The sequence below is a fragment of the Camelina sativa genome, chromosome 11, assembly GCF_030686135.1.
Source record: "Camelina sativa cultivar CO46 ecotype springtype chromosome 11, ASM3068613v1".
Classification (NCBI taxonomy): domain Eukaryota; kingdom Viridiplantae; phylum Streptophyta; class Magnoliopsida; order Brassicales; family Brassicaceae; genus Camelina; species Camelina sativa.
This window is the reverse complement of record NC_141890.1, coordinates 28,805,787-28,823,555: the sequence shown is the minus strand read 5'-3', so window position 1 is coordinate 28,823,555 and position 17,769 is coordinate 28,805,787. Positions and strand designations below refer to the sequence as shown.

The following is a 17,769-nucleotide window of genomic DNA, read 5'->3' as shown; positions in this document are numbered from 1 at the left end:
CAGGTAAGGCCAAGGTATGCATTTTCTTCACCCAAACCCCCTCAAATCATCAATAAGACTTTTAAAGGTACAAGAACTGTTTTGCAGTTAACCAAGCCACAAGATTATCGTACTGCGCTTGTTTCTTCTGTTGATGATTTTGCAGGACATAAAAGAAGCAAACCCATCCCAAATTCCCACCCTGGTCCTGTTCCTCACATCCTTGGCAGACCTCATGCACCTAAAGCTTATACCCCACCTTGGATGAAGAGGACATTTTCTCGGAGGCATTCATTGCCACGTTCTGATCCACTCGGTGCCTGAGCTTCAACGCAGTCAAGCTAATGACTGAAAGCAAGCGCTTAGTGGGAGGCAACCCACTTCTAGGTTTTTCTTTTCCTTTTGAGTCATTTTTCGTTTTGCATTGAGTCAAATTTTTGTTTGAATTTGTTTGAAATTATGAACTATCTATCTATCATGTTGCTTTTAACTTGTGTTTAAGTGTTTCTTAACAGAATAATCATCCAAGGATTGATCCAACAACTTATCAACACAACTAACTGCAAACTAACAAGGAGTTTCGGCCAAAAATCACCATTCATGATGAGTGTCGATCGACACCGAAATGGCATCGGTCGACACTGCTGGGTAACCCGAGAATCAGTTCATCTTTTCATTACAATTTTCAATACATTTTTGTTTCTTTTTGCTTTCCTCTTAGTTGATAACACTGGGGACAGTGTCGTTTAAGTCTGGGGGAGGTTAGTACTAACTACTAACTTAGTTTTGGTTTTTAGTGTATCAAAACCGATTTTTGTCTTTCAACATTTTGGAATTATGATATCTAACTAATGGTTACTGTTCTTTGGCTAACACTATTATGACTCTTGACTAAGCTTGACCTCAGAACTGAAGTGTGGAAAAGACTATGAGCTGTATCAACAATCCTGAAAGCCCTTATTCAAAGGATATCTAGTTAAACTAACGTTGTCTCAACTTTTATCAGGACTTTAACCGGACTTAATCTCTTACATTGGGGTTGGAAATCAGTGGACTAGAATTCTTTTTCAAGCCATACAAGACAGTGCAATTTTTCAAAGTATGTCTCCCCTCTCTCTTCCCTTCAGTGTTTTGTAAAAAAAAAAGAGAAAGATCAGAAAAAAAAAGAGAAGAATAAAAGATGAGATGATTTTGGTCAGTTTAGAGAGGTAGGTAAATTACCTGTGACCTCATTATTCTACTCTTGAGTCAAATGATCACACAAAGCTTGGAAGCGAGGGATAGGTAATTACCAATGACCCCGGTATTCGCTTACATCTTTGATTTAAAAAAAAAACAAGAGAAAGTTAAGAGAAATCAACTCATAGAAGTGAGAAAAGGGAGAGGAAATGAGATGTATGAAGAATGTCTTGGCCTGAAGAGAGTCCATATGCCACTGATCAATACACCAAGGTAAGAACTCACCTGTACTTGCTTTAATTTATGTAATGAGATGACAATGGTGAAACTAGAGATTCCAGAGAATTGTGGGATTTGAGTAAGGAATGTTGATGCTTTTCAAATGACAAAGTATATGAAGTAAGTTCTTAAGAGTCAAGGCGATGAAGAGTGTGAAGATCAGTTATCTGCATTTGAGTGAGTTCCTATGTTTTCAAACCTCTTTCACAGGTCTAAGTTTTTGTTTTGCTTGAGGGCAAGCAAAGGCTAAGTCTGGGGGAGTTGATATATCATGGTTTTTACGGTTTTTAACCATGATATAAGTGTGCTTTTTGAGTCTTTTCATTTGTTTCTAGGTTGTTTTTGAGTCTTAACATGTTATCTTGGAATTTGGCACGGATGGAGCGAAATAGAGCAATTTGGATCGTTTTGGAACATTTAACCGAAGGAAGAAGAACTTGGAGTCGGATCAGAGTGACGGCATCGATCGACACCGAAGGAGCATCAATCGACACCCCTGTTTATCCGACGAGAGAACAAGAAATTGGAAGTTTTACAATTCTGCCCAAAGTTTTCCAAAATTGCAACACAAGTCCCTGACATGTTTTAGTACATATATATAGTGTTTTTAGGTTTTGTAAACCATTAAGTTATTTTCTAGCTGCTTTTTGAGAGAGAGATATTGAGAGCTTTTGGGAGAGAAAGAGATCTGAACTGCTTCGTAGAGAAGAATTCTTGAACTCCTTTCTTACTTTTTAATATCTATTGCTTATTATTCAGAAAAGATGTTTTCTTCTTCATTGAATATGTCTGAGTAATTGCTTGTTAGGTTTAGGGTTTTTTACAGAGTTTTATAATTTATTAGATTTGTGATTTTTAGGGTTCTTAATCTTTTATGATCTTCATCCTTGGTTGTTCTTCACAATAGTTCTTGATTGATCACCTAGAATTATTATCGTAGGGAAACTAATTAATATGAGAATAGAATTGTTTTCCTGATTAAAACCATTCACGAACAAAATTACTTTTTACAAAGAGATTTGAATAAGTGATTTTGTGAACTATTCTAAACCTGTTCTTAAAGCTGATTTTTAACTTGGAATTTTACAAAGAGATTTGGATTTTGTAGTTTTAAATTTAGATAATAATTGCAGTGAGGACTGAATTATTTCACCAAAAAGTTTAGAGTTCTAGATCTGATTTTTATTGCATGAACCCTAATTAATTTATTGATTTAATATTTCATAATTACCTGAGAAATTCCCTACGCTTAACCCTTTTATTTTCTGAATTCACAACCTTTGATTTAATATTTTGCATTGTCTTCTTTAGTTTTTAATACAACTTAATTTGTGTAGCATAATAACGAAACTCTATAATTTATTGGGTTTGATCTTGAGTCTATGTGGATTCGATCCTAAGTACTTTATTGATCTTTTGTTTGAGAGAGTAGCTCCAGGAATTAATTTGAGCATATCAAAATCTATATCTCCCAAAGATCATCTAGACTTAATTTAATTCAACCATAAACATTTTTTTAGAGAAGAAGAAACACTAACCTTAATTTATTACTTGATTATGCTTGATGATGGATCCAAGTCTTCAAATTGATTTTCTCTTCCGTTTGACCTTTCTCTCTTATATATGATTCCTTTGATCGACAATGAATCCACACTCTTCTCTCTTTCTATATTTCTTTTGTTACGATATCGTTAATATGATGTTCGTTCATTTTTTTTATATGTGACCAAACATCACTATTGAACCAACATAACCATCCACGTAACAGTCACTTACGTGAACAGCCACTTAATGACATATGTATAACAACCTTTCATGTAATTAATATTATATTGCAGATTAATTACATGTTATCATATATCGAATAACATAGAAAGATGTTAACTATATATATTGGTAAGGAAGGAGGGTTATCAATACATCTAATTCTAATCATTAACCGAAACTGATCCATTACGATGTCGTTTTATATATTAGAATAAATAAACATTAATATGAACTTGAACTTTATAATTAAACCGAAAAACATATAAGCATCGTAAAATATAAATTATTCTTACAAGTCACATCACATCCCTCGAGATTGACATGTCGAATTGGTTCGGAATATTGATCTTGTTCTCAATATAAAAAAATAAAAGATTCAAAACATTGTTGGAAATGGTAGAATCTAAACTTTCAAAACACATGTAACTGAACCTCTTAGTCAAGCTAGATTTGATCTTACCACATATCATCAATAACCATTTAATGTAAGATTATGAAAACTCCGTAGAGTGCTCTGTATTAATATGTATCGCATATATAGGAAATACACAAGTCTATCAACATATGAAGAGATATACAAAATAGAGATTTATATCTATCATATCTAGATTGAGCTTATCTAACACTCTCCCTCAGTCAAAGCGGTGACTCGCGTATGCTAAGACTGTTTTTAAAATCAAGGAACAGAGAAGTAGGAAGTCCTTTGGTGAAAACGTCAGCGAACTGAAGAGATGACGGGACATGGAGAACACAAACATGACCAATGGCCACCTTTTCACGAACAAAATGGATGTCAATCTCCACATGCTTCGTGCACTGGTGTTGAACAGGAATGGAAGACAAGTATATGGCAGACACGTTGTCACAAAAAAACTAGTGTTGCGGTTGGCAACGGTATTGTCATTTCGAGCAAAAGGGTACGCAGCCAAGTAGCTTCGGAGACAACATTAGCAACACCACGATATTCAGCCTCGGCACTCGAACAAGAGATAGTTTGCTGGCGTTGGAGGACCAAGAAACGAGGTTATCACCAAAGAAAACACAATAACCAGACGTAGAGCGGCGAGTCGTAGGACAACCAGCCCAATCAGCATCGGAATAAGCTACCAAGCCAGATTAGTAGAGCGATACAGTTGAAGTCCGTGAGTGATGGTTCCTTTAAGATAACAGAGAATCCGTTTAAGGGCCACGAAGTGTGATTCACGAGGATCATGCATGAACAAACATATCTGCTGAACATAGTAGGCGATGTCTGGTCGGGTGAAGGTGAGGTATTGTAATGCACCAGCCAAACTACGATAAAGAGTAGGATCAGATATAGGTGGACTGTCAGTTGCTGCGAGTTTGGAACTAGTATCGACCAATGTTAGACACAGATTACAATTATTCATGCCAGCATGATGAAGAATATCAGCCACATAGTTTCGTTGGTGAAGAAAAAGTATCTTATCATCTCGAAAAACATAGATGCCGAGGAAATGGTGAAGATGACCCATGTCCGTCATGTCGAATTCAGGGCTCAAACGAGAAATAATGTGGCGGAGAAGAGGCTGCGTAGAGGCAGTAAGCACAATATCGTCAACGTATAAGAGCAGGTACGCAACATCAGAGCTGAGGGTGAGAATGAATAAAGAAGCATCGGAGTTGCTTTGTTTGAAGCCAATCGTGCGAGCAAAAGTGGCGAAACAGTTGTACCATGCCTGGGATGCCTGCTTAAGACCGTAAAGAGACCGTTGAAGAAGATAAACGTGATCTGGTTTGGTAGGATCAACAAAGCCATGAGGTTGATGCATGTAAACTGTTTCTTCAAAATCACCGTGAAGGAAGGCGTTCTTGACGTCAAGCTGATGGAGTGGCGAGTCTCTGGAAGTAGCAACACTAAGAACAATGCGGATGGTGGCAGGTTTGACAGCAGAGCTAAAAGTCTCATCACAATCAATGCCGGGTTGTTGAGATTTGCCATTCGCCACTAGTCGAGCCTTGTATCGGTGAAGAGTTCCATCAGCCTTGAATTTGTGCCTGAACAACCACATAGAACGAATTATGTTAGTAGCAACTGGCCGGGGCACAAGTTTCCACGTCCTACGTTTAATAAGAGCATCATACTCCTCCGTCATTGATGGAGTCCAATTCGGATCCTTGAGAGCCTGAACATGCGACTGTGGTAAGGGAGCAATTGTGGTGTCAGAGTGAAGACACAATGGTTTGTGTGGTTTGACGATACCACTTTTACTGCGAGTAGTCATAGGATGACCAGATTGAATAGGAGGGGGAGGAGGGGGGGGGGGGGGGAGGAGGAGGTGGAGGAGGAGGTGGAGTTGGAGTAGGTAGAGGTGTCAAAGATGGACGAGGTGGTAAAAGTGACAAGGAAGGAGGAGAAGAACTTACAAACGGAACGGGAAGCATCGACAATGGGAACACTGCTTCAGCAAACGTGACGTGGCCAGAGAGTATGATTTTTCGTGTTGTGATATCAAGGCAACGATATCCACGGTGGTCGGACGGATAGCCAAGAAAAGCACAAGGAGTGGACCGTGGAGACAGCTTATGCGGTATAACCGGAAGAAAATGCGTAGAACATAAGCAGCCGAAGGTTCTAAGGTGAGAATAACACGGCTCCTTGTTGAACAGCTTCGTGTGTGGGACGGTGTTGGCAATGGCCGCAGACTGAAGAACATTGAGAACGTTAACAGCGGTATTAAGAGCTTCGACCTAGTATGTGAGAGGCATTAAGGCTTGAAGAAGTAGCGTGCGAACCAAGTTGTTAATCGTCCTCAACATTCGTTCGGCGGGACCGTTTTGCTGGGACGTATAATGGCAGGAAAACCAAAACGTTGTACCTGTGGATGCCAAATATTCTTTAAAAGCACGATTATCATACTCCCCACCATTGTCACATTGCAAATTTGATTGTGCACTTAAATTGGGTCTGCACATAAGTAGAGAAATGGAGATATTTGCCAAAAGTGTCACTCTTGCGATGAAACGGATAAACCCAAACATAATGAGAAAATTGATCAAGAAATATAAGGTAATATTTGATACCACTAATACTTGAAACAGGAAATGTCCATATATCAGAATGAATGATATCAAAAGGAGAAGAGACATTGTTAACTGAAGATAAAAAAGGTAGCCTAGAGTGTTTACCCATTTGACATGCTAGACACAATGTTGTCAAGTCAGTCTTATTGCAAGAAATAGATAGAGAATAAAGAATGTGGTGAAGAACTTGGTCATTAGGGTGGCCAAGCCTTCGATGCCAAAGAGAAAAACCAGAAGTAGTTGCAGCTAAAGCGAGTGGACTAGAAGGACTTGACGAGGGATGAAATGTGTAGAGAGGTCCTGGACTATTACAGTGGCGAAGGCTGTTCCGGGTTTGCAGATCCTTAACAGTAAAACCAGAAGGGTAAAATTCAAGGGAACAAAAATTATCAGTGACAAATTTGCGAACATATATTAAATTTCTGATGATTGAAGGACAAACGAGAACGTTACGGAGGTGAAAAGGACGAAAGGGAGAGTTGATTATGCCTTGACCGACGGTCGTTACAGGATCAGAAGTGCCATTACCAACAGTAACAGAGGGTAAGATGCTCGAATTAAACAGAGAACGAAGTATACCTGGAGTGGATGCAATGTGGTTGGTTGCTCCAGTGTCCATTAGCCAAGGGGAAGTGCTCGGGTCCTGCAGTGTCATTGTATTGAACGCATGAGTGATTTGTTCCGGAAAATATGTGTTCGGTTGTGGCTTATGCTGAGTGTAAGCGAGGTGAGCAGTAGTGTTGGGCCGAGCAGATGATGAGCAAAGGAGGCCTGGTTGAAAGTTGTTATTGTGGGTCGAAAAATGTGGATTTGAGCCCATTGGAGAATTAGGGTAAAGGAACATCGGTGGAACAGACTGGAAGTACGGCGGAGGCCACAGTTGTGCTCCAAATTGCCATGGTTGCATCGGATATCCAGACCAGTGGAAATTGTGTCTACCATGGCCGCGAGAGTTGCGTCCGCCGCGACCACGACCGCGGTTGGTGCCGCGAGGGGAACCTCCATGGAAGTTGTTAGTGTAACCACCATTGTTAGGAGAGGAGTCGTGGTTCTGTTGTTGCGGAGTGGAGGTGGTGTAGAGAAGCGCCGGTGCGGAAGCGGTGTTGGTGTTGATCGGTGTGGCAGAGAGAGTTTTGGCAAGGCATTTTTCTTCCATAGAGAGCATCGAGCGAGCCTCAGTGAAAGCTGGGAAAGGCGATTTGTGTTTGATAACATTTATGATGTTATCAAACTTGGCAGACAGACCATTAAGGAGATGCATGACAAGAGCACGATCGGAAACAGGGGAACCGAGATTCTCAAGAAGGTCGGCCATGGACTTGAGCTTTTGGCAATATTCATGAACAGAGAGATCGCCAATGACGGTGGTGCGAAGCTCACTCTCAATCTCCAAGGACCGGGCTTCCTTGTTGTCGCGAAACAACACCTCAATGGTCACCCATAGATCACGAGCAGAGCATTTAGTCTTCAGGACAGTGTCAAGGATCGATTCAGAGATGGTGCCATAGATCCACATGTTAACCAATCCATAATGCTCTTTCCACTCTTTTTTAGTGTCGGCGGTAGGAGTGGTGGTTCCATCGAGGTTTCCAAAAACCCCAAAGCAGATGCAGTGGGTTTCAAAGAGCTCTCGCCAAACATGGTAATTGAGCTTTTTGATGTCGAGCATGATGGGGATGTAGGCCTTGATTTGAGAGATGCTATATGGTTTTTCATTAGAAGAGGAGGCAACAGTGGTAGTAGCCATAAGGAAGAAGGGAAGAAAGAGGAGATCTCCAAGTAGAGAGGGAAAGAAAAAGAAAAGAAAAAGAGAGCGGAGTAAGGATCGAGCAATCGCTACGTATGAAGGCTAGAAAGCGTCTGATACCATGTAAGATTATGAAAACTCCGTAGAGTGCTCTGTGTTATTATGTATCGTATATACAGGAAATACACAAGTCTATCAACATATAAAAAGATATACACAATATAGATTTGTATCTATCGTATCTAGATTGAGCTTATCTAACATTTAATTGATGGCAATCATATTGCGGAAACCATGTATAGTTGGGCAAACGATGATAGGACACCTAGGAATTTGATTTCATGATCGAAGACCATTATTTCGCACAAACTATGAAGGAAAATGAGTGTTATGTTTGGCAAAAAATAATATTTTGTTCAGTCTACGGTAAAAGGATATTTTTCAACCCCAACAATTTGCAAAGTGTGTTTTTCAACTTGTAAAAATATGTAGTGCTAATTTCAACCTAAACCTTCAAAAAAAATTCAAATTACATACTTTAACTTTTCATTTCGTACATAATTTAGAGTCGGATGCAGTGTCTACTTCCACGTATACAACGATACAAAAAACAAACCCCTGAACCCATACACGGTTAGCAATGTCGAACACAAATAGAGCTATTGTCAACTTTAGAAATGATATAACATTTATATATATACATACTAACATTAATATTTATATAGATAGATATACTTCTATTTCTAATTATATTTATAACTACATTTACATATTATAAATATATATTTGTGTAGTTATATATATATATATAAATATAAATATAAATCGAAGATACATATATATTTAATATTTATATACATATTAACGTTAGTGTATATAAAAATATAAATGAATATATCATTCTCGAAGTTGACAATAGTTTTATTGGTGCTCGGCATTGATAAATTGTTGGTTTTAGGTTTTTGTATTATATATAAAGTATTATAACATACATACTGAATTAATCGGTAATCTATGGTGAAGAACGAGAAAAATAATGAATCCAAATTATCTTCTGAATAAATTGCATTAAGAGATTAAAATAAAAAGTAAAGGAGTTCTGAATCTCTCTGAAAGAATTTTGATTCTTCTCTCTAAAAAATGTTCAGGAAAAATAAAACATATGTCTAAACAATGATCTAAAAATCATATTTATAGTGTCAAAACATGATCTGAAGCTTAACTGCAAATAGCTGAAACTTTTGGGCAAAGATGTTATTCTTGAAAACTTGTGTAGAAATCGGCTGGGTGTTGGTGACAGGAATATCAGTCATGTTTTACTCCAAATAGCTCCAAAACGCTCCAATTGATCCCACATCCCACTTGAACCTGTAATGACTCTAAAAAATTCTAAAAGTACCAAAAGAACTCTTTAAATAAAACCTATACAATGACCAAAAATCTTAAAAATCATGATATATCAATCATTACATATAATTGTTCACGGAGCTCAATATAATATCGAAGTTAACATGGTTTTCTCATTACTAATGTATATTTTCTTGTCATTTTTTCTTTATAATCAAATTTATGCACTACATATATGTTTATTGTCACATTAGCAAGTTAAGACCGATTAAACAACTAATGGCTAACTGTCAAATTTTAGTTTCCCACAAAACTCATTACAATACTCATCAAACTCATAGGTTTTTTTCTTCGTATTAGAACTATCAAATCAACAACACACACTTTTTAGTCTCAATAACTAACCATTGATTCTCAACCGTGGACACAAACACGTGTATGATATTCACTCGGGCTTAATTTAGTTACGAAACTAACTTGTTATATTGTCACCTTGGGTATATATTTTCATAATTTCTCTGCTTTATATTATAGTCAACATTTTTTTAAAACATTTCATGGAAAAGTCAGTTAAAGTTAATTAACTTTCCACTAATTAATTTAAAACACGCAATATTATAATACGTGTTGTTCTGTATTGCTTCTCTTGCCAATGGGAATAATTGATAGGTCCCAATCAGAGAGTAAACACAAGACACAAGGTTTTTTAAACGGCTAGTTTGAACTACCTTTTTTATTACTTTTCTGGATTTTATAGAGAATAGAATTATTGAGTTCTAGAGGTTGAAGAAGAGATAACACCAAATCCTATAAAACCAAATCGTTATAAGACAAATCTTTATCACATGAAAATAATAAAACCAAAAACCAAAACCGATAATTTCTCTCCTCGCCCGACTCCATCTGCATAGCGTGGGTTTGGTCGCTGTATTCGCATAGGTCTGATCTGAGGCCCATCAATACCCTCCCCTCGAACAGTAGCCTTGTCCGAAAGGTGCACCACAAAATCCGGAAAACTCGTGACCAATTGCCAGTCGTTCTCCCAGGTAGCATCCTCTATAGACAAACCCTTCCACTTGACCAACAGCTCCGAAACCACCTTCTTGCCGGACTGAACCTCTCGTTGTAGCAACACCGACTCAGGCTGAAGATGGAGATACCCATTTTCTCGTAACGGGGTAGGTGCCCCGTTTCAAGTGTGTCGGACCCAACGTACGGCTTAAGGAGTGACACGTGAAACATTAGATGAATCCGAGAGCCTTGGGGTAACGCAAGCCGATACGCGACCTCACCAATCCTTTCCTCAACATGAAAGGGTCCATAAAATTTGTGAGCCAACTTCTGCGACGTCCGTCGAAGAACGGAGCGTTGACGGTAAGGTTGCAAGCGCAAATAAACCCATGACCCACACTCATAGGCAATGTCCCTGCGCTTCGAATCCGCAAGTTGTATGGTGCGATTGTTCGAGGCCAGAAGATATCGCCGGAGCTCCGCTAGCAGTTCATCACGAGAAGAAAATTGATCATCTACCTCTGCTAGCGTGGACAAACCCGCATCGTAACACGGCACTGCAGGTGGCTCTCGTTCGTACAAAGCCTGAAACGGCGTTGAGCCAGTCGAAGAATAATAAGAGGTGTTATACCAAAACTCTGCCCAAGGCAAGAGAGAACTCCACTGAGTTGGGCGGCTCTGAACAAAACACCTCAAATATTGCTCAATACAGCGATTGACGACCTCGGTTTTCCCATTAGATTGAGGGTGATAGGCGGTGGACATGCGCAATTGAGTGCCGGTGAACTTCCACAACTCCTGCCAGAAGAGACTAACAAATATTGGGTCACGATCGCTAACAATCGACCGAGGAATACCATGCACCTTTACAACGGCTTCCACGAACTTAAGAGCCACTGACCTGGCAGTGTAAGGGTAAGACAATGGTACCAGATGTGTGGACTTGGACAGGCGGTCCACCACCACCATAATCTATGTATGACCCTCAGAACGCGGCAACCCATTAACGAAGTCCATGGAGATGTCTTCCCAGATGTTATCTGGGACTGGCAACGGCTGTAAAAGCCCAGCTGGTGCCATGGTTGTAGCCTTGGCTCGTTGGCACACGTCGCACGCTGCCACATATTCCTTTACAATTCTGTGCATGGCAGGCCAATAGAACTGCCTTGCTAGACGACGGTTTGTCCGCAGAACCCCGGAATAGCCCCCCATTGGCGTATCATGGTGCTCCTTCAAGAGTTGTGAAACCAGCGGTGAACTAGGCAGAACCACCACACGGTTACGGTAGCAGATGAGATCATTCCTCCAAGAGTAAGGGCTCCCTGGTTGGTCGCGGGCGAGTTGACCAATCTGATCCATATATGGATCCCCCTTAGCCGCTTCCCTGATATCTTCCCAAAGCGAGGTGTGCTGAACGTACACGGCATTAAGAACTGGGCTGCCCGTCACCCGTGAAAGTTCATCCGCCGCTGAGTTGGTCTTACCGGGCTTGTAAGTGATTTCATAGTCATAACCTACCAGCTTACTCATCCACTTCTGCTGCTACGGTGTCAGTATTTGCTGCTCTAGAAGGTAACGCAGGCTTCTCTGATCAGTTTGAATGACAAACCGTTGCCCCATTAGGTACGGTCACAACGTTCTTATAACAATAACGATCGCCAAAATTTCACGTGCATACATCGACCATGACCTCTTCGCCACGCCCAAGGATCTGCTCATGAATGCTATCAGACGGTCCCGTTGAGATAGGACAGCCCCAATTCCATCCCCCAACGCATACGTCTGGACAACAAACGGTGTGGTGAAGTCTGGTAATGCCAATGTTGGTGTGGTTGTTAACGCTTCCTTCAGTGCCACAAAGGCAGTCTCATCATCATTTCCCCAAACAAAACACCCCTTACGAAGCAGATTGGTCAGTGGCTTTGCGATCACCCCATAATTCCTAACAAATTTGTGGTAGTAACCAGTAAGCCCAAGAAATCCTCGAAGTTCTGTGATGGTGGTAGGCACCGGCCAGTTCAACCTTGGCCCTATCAACCTTAACCCCTTCACCGGAAATGATATGACCCAAGTATTCTAACTCCTGCTGGCCAAAGTCACATTTCTTGAACTTCACTGCAAGTTTGTGTTGCCGCAGAATCGTGAAGAATTGTCGAACGTGCTCCACATGCTCCTCCTACGTCCGACTGTAGACGAGTATATCGTCAAAGAAAACCAACACAAATTGTCGCAGCAGTGGTCGAAAAATGTCGTTCATGAGTGCTTGAAAAGTGGAAGGGGCATTACACAGTCCAAAAGGCATCACCAAGTATTCGAAACGTCCTCCGCAAACATCCTCACTTGATGGTATCCTACAGTAAGATCACGCTTGGTGAAAAACACAGCTCCATGGAGCTCATCTAACATGTCATCTACCGTAGCAATTGCAAAACTGTCCTTAATAGTTGCAGAGTTAAGTGCACGATAGTCAGTACAGAACCTCCAAGTACCGTCTTTCTTTTTCACCAACAACACTGGTGACGAGAAAGGACTTGAACTAGCCTGGATAATCCCGGATTGCAACATCTCCCCTACTTGCCGCTCTATCTCATCCTTCTGGTAGTGAGCGTAGCGATACGATCGCACATTTATTGGGTCAACCCCCTCCTTGACCACAATCTTATGTTCGATGGAGCGTTGAGGCGGCAGAGTCGTCAGAGTGCGGAATAAGTTATCATACTCGGTCAAAAGCGCCCTCATACCCTCGGGAACTATCCGCTCACTTCCCTCTAATGATGCCACTTGAATCGCAAACAAGTCCTGACCCCGTCGTACATCTTTCTCAATCTCATCGAGCTCTGCTTTCTGCAATTCTGTATGTACTCCTTGTAACTTGCGAGTTTGCCCTTCCCATTGAAACTCCATGGTCCGTGTAGACCAATCACAAAGGATAGGATAAGATGGCTCAGCCACTGCACTCCGAGAACGGTGTCTAGACCCGCTAATGGTAGTGCGTACAACGTCATAGCGAACTGCAACTCCCCTAGTCCTACTGCAACTGACTCTATCATTCCTTGACATTGCAACGATCTTTCATCAGCCACACGAACAGTGAACGGTTTCACAACTTGGAGGGGCAACTTTAGCTCTCTGGTCATCCTATCACATATGAAGTTGTGAGTTGAGCCGCTGTCAATTAAAGCCACGAGTGAATGCTTGCCAATTCGAGCATGTAGGCGAATAGTCTGGGGCGTGCTCCAGCCTATTAATGCATAGACGGTGATCTCTGGTTTTTCATTGTCGTCGTCTCCCTCTATTTCTACGACCTCGTCATCGTCTTCGCCTTCCATGACGAATAATTGCGGCTGCTTACATTTGTGACTAGGTATATACTTCTCATCGCAGCTAAAACATAACCCTAAGGTGCGTTTTCTTTTAAGTTCGTCCCAGCTCAACTTTCGTGGATGCGAAACGTTCGTCTCCTTTGGTGGAGGATCAGACTCCTTGAACTGACTCGAATGGCTCGGTGTGGTAGGGTTAGACGATCTCATTGTTGATGCTCGGTAGGACCCCTTATGTTGTTGTCGTTGGATTTGTTCATCTTTCATCCGAGCTAAATTCATCACCTCACGCAGTGTCTTAGGTCGAAACATTCGTACACTGTCTGCGATAACCGGATGAAGTCCTCCCACAAACATTCCCATGAGCGCATTTGGTGTCCAGCCCTCAACTTTGTTCTGCAACCTTTCAAATTCTCATTGGTACTCCTGCAACGTTCCCGTCTGTTGGATTTTTGACAAGGCTTCATCGAAGTCTTCACCGTAAACAGGGCCGAAACGTACCCACAGTTCCTCCTCGAAGATCGGCCAAGCGATGTTGATCCCATCCTCTCGTAACGCCTTTGATGTTGCCTGCCACCACTCATTAGCCTCATCCTCCAGGTGATAGGAAGCGAAGCCTACCTTCTGGTCCTCGAGTGTGTGGTTATAATCAAAGTATTGTTTGACTTTGCTTATCCACGCCGTAGGATCCCCTCCCTTGAATCGAGGAAACTCCAGCTTTACTGTCCTCCCTTGCGAAAAAGGATTCAAGTTTTCCCCTCGGTTCACCGGTTGTAACTGCTGTTCTTGCCCCACGTGGCGATGGTTACCACGTACGGCCGCACCTCCTCCCTCTCGACCAGCGGTTACCGCTTCTGTCAGCCTATTGATCGCCTCTTCCATGGTCTGAAATTCGTCGGCAAAACCCTAACTCAGCTGATGCACGTCTTCCTTCAACTCAACAAGGTTGGATTCCAAATCCTCTATCCTCTCCTTGTTTGTTCTTGCCATCCTCGATGATAGCTGTTACGTGATAGTTTTGACACCACTGAATGCGGTCCGAATCAAAACCAAGATAGGACTGCTCTGATACCAAGTTGATAGGTCCCAATCAAAGAGTAAACACAAGACACAAGGTTTTTTAAACAGGTAGTTTGAACTACCTCTTTTTTATTACTTTTCTGGGTTTTATAGAGAATAGAACTATTGAGTTCTAGAGGTTGAAGAAGAGATAACACCAAATCCTAGAAAGCCAAATCGTGATAAGACAAATCCTTATCACATGAAAATAATAAAACGCAAAAACCAAAACTGATAATTCCTCTCCTCGTCCGACTCCATCCGCATAGCGTGGGTTTGGTCGCCGTATTTGCACAGGCCTGATATGAGGCCCATCAATAATCCTATCGCTGTGTCCCTTCTCAATGAAAAGAAGTTAGAGCTTCTCCCCATCCTTGCTGAGGAGAATAAGAAAGCCAAGATTACAAGTAAGTCCCTAGGAGATTAAATACCGAATATACCTATATGATGGATGCTTACATGGGAGCGCAGTTCCCAACCTTGGACATCATGCAAGTGCGAGACCTGAGACCACATTTAAAACCTGGCTAAAAAGGAGAAGAGAAAGCAGCTTCAGCTTCCGGTTTGAAAGTTTTCAGTTTTTCGTTGTCAAAGAGACTTATGTAAGTAGGGTTATTGGTTTGAGAGTTACATAAACTCTTAATGAATTTAAAAGTTATGTAAAATATGTTGTTATTTAATCGAGACTTTTTAAAACTCTCTTAAAATTTGGTGTTAGTAGTTGTGGATTTGTAAAAAATTATCTAAAATCTTCATAAATTTAGTGTTATTGGATTAAGAGTGTTATCAAGTCATTAAAGTTTTATGTTATTCAAATAAAACAAAAGAACCATGGATTGTTAATGAATTCAATTATTATGTTATTAGTTTAGGATTCTATATTATTTTCTTTATAAGAAAAGTCATGTACATACTCTCATCAAATAGAGATTGTGAATCATAGAGTTCATGACTTTTTGTTGTTCTTTTGTAAAAAATGAAATAAGGAATGTGGGTCTTCTAGGGCAGCAGAGACGAGTTTGGGAGGCGGAGAAGAAGAACCATCGTGGTGAGGACATGCCGACGTCGCAAATTCTCAATCATCTTCCATTATATCTCCCCCATCTCAACCAAACTCATATACCTAGCAAAAAAAATAGACGAGTTAAAATACCAACGAGAGCAAAACAGAACCAGAACCAGAGCCAGAACCAGAACCAGTTAAAATACCAAAACAGAGCAAAACAGAACCAGAAAAATCAAAGCCAAACCACATAATCAACAGATCAAGAGTGGACAAATCGAGTTTAGAAAGATAAAGAAGAAAGAAGATTACTTGCTTAGATAAACAAAGTTCTTTGCAAAATAAAATATGCTTATACAAGAAATCAAAGTCTGTATATATGCTTATGCCGAAATTTTCTTACGATCTGTAACTGGAAACTCAAACATCTCTAATCTTCTTTGTGCTCTCTTTCTCAACATTAGAGAATAATGACTAACAATAAACCTCGTTGCATTCCCCTCGAAGAGCCGCCCACATGGGTGGTGGTCTTCGGTATTTTATTATTCATCGTCTTGGTTTTTTAGGGTGCTTATGTCTCAGATCTGCAACTCAGCCAAAAAATTACAATAGCTTCTACGAATTTTACTATAACACAAAATCCTACTAATGCAAAGTGGGATTTACTTATAAGAACTCTCCCAACTCCCAAGTCTTCCTGGTTACTACATGTGTCTCGAAGGAGACTTTCAAGCTTTTTTAATTTACAAACATGTCATCGTTGCTAACAATAATCGGTTTAACAAAAAAAAACTACTATAATCATTTGCTAAACCGATTATTGTTTTTTTAGAAAAGCGTTGAATAAACAAGAGAATATTGTGTAATATTTTTCGAGAAAATTTAAAAGATTTAACGAGAGATTTTACAAGATTAGGAAAAACAAATCAGCAAGATTTTAGAAAACTTTTTAAACAATTTCTTAAAATCCTTCATTTTATGATTTTATAAAGTAATTAAAATTCTCTTTAAATCCCAAACCAATATCCCTTCCTAAGGCTACCATTGGTTTAAACTTTTTTTTCTTTGTCAACATTGGTTTAAATTTATTGTAATGGTTGAATTTATTTAAAATTAAAAAAAATTAGAAAAAATCAGAAAAAAATAATAACAAAAATTAGGAAACAAAGCAGATTTGCTTCTCTCTCGATTCCGTTTACAATTTGCATGCATTTGCTCATATTAAAAAAAAAAAATCATTTCTGGGTATTGCTGGAAATAGCTGTATTACTTGAAATGTTGAACCTTTAACCTTTTTTTTCTGGTCAGATTTTGTGTTCTCCTTAGAGCTAAAAACCCTAATCTCGATTCTTCTACTCAAAAGTTTCGCATTTTATAAGATACTAGATAAGGACCCGTCCGATGTGCGGGTTTAAAGTTTTGTAAATAAAATAAAACTTAATAAAAAAATATTAAAAGTTATTGTATATTATTTATAAATAAGTTTTTTACTATAATACACTGATTTATATCCATATACAAATCTTTTATGTATGTTACCATTAAAAGTATATTTTTTAACCTAGGTATATTGTATGTTACAAATATATTATTTAGCACCACCTAGAAAATGTCTATATAAACAAATTAAGCCAATTATTATATATCTCTTTACTTTCACTTTTGCATTGTTTATTAATAATTTTTTGTATATTTTTCTTAATCATTTTTCTATTTTATGAGAAAATTTATTTCAGTGAGCTCATTGTTTTTTAAATAATTTATTGCTTCCCACTTTCTTGTAAGACGTACTATCTTTCGAAGATAAGAACGCTTTCTATTTAAATGATATAGTGTTATATAATCTCTGTTGTTATCTTGCATTTGTGTATTTATCTTTTTTATGCTACTTTTCCTCCAAATTAATAGAAATAATAACACTGTGGAAATTTTGTTTATCCCAAAAAAATTAGTTATTGTGTCTAAGAAACTTTGTTAACACTTCAAAGTCAAAGATTGCGTAATATGCATTATGAAATTGAGAAACGAAATAA

The 17,769-nt window shown here is 39.4% G+C and overlaps 1 protein-coding gene across 1 annotated transcript; it reads right to left on the bottom strand.

Annotated features, from left to right (window-relative positions):
• Positions 1 to 6,217: 6,217 nt before the first annotated feature.
• LOC104724290 (uncharacterized) lies at positions 6,218 to 8,282 on the bottom strand. The gene is made up of 2 exons (XM_010442749.3): positions 6,829 to 8,282; positions 6,218 to 6,592 (listed from the first exon to the last, which is right to left on the bottom strand). The coding sequence occupies exons 1-2, from the start codon at positions 7,994 to 7,996 to the stop codon at positions 6,558 to 6,560; spliced, it is 1,203 nt and encodes a 400-aa protein (XP_010441051.1). The 5' UTR covers positions 7,997 to 8,282; the 3' UTR covers positions 6,218 to 6,557.
• Between the last annotated feature and the right edge of the window lie 9,487 nt (positions 8,283 to 17,769).

What these genes read in the sequence shown, in the direction of transcription:
- LOC104724290 (XM_010442749.3), bottom strand. Translation starts at nt 7,996, where the DNA reads ATGGCTACTACCACTGTTGCCTCCTCTTCTAATGAAAAACCATATAGC. An exon ending in CCACATTGCATCCACTCCAG is followed by an intron (nt 6,593 to 6,828) that starts GTATACTTCGTT and finishes TTTACTGTTAAG; the next exon opens with GATCTGCAAACCCGGAACAG.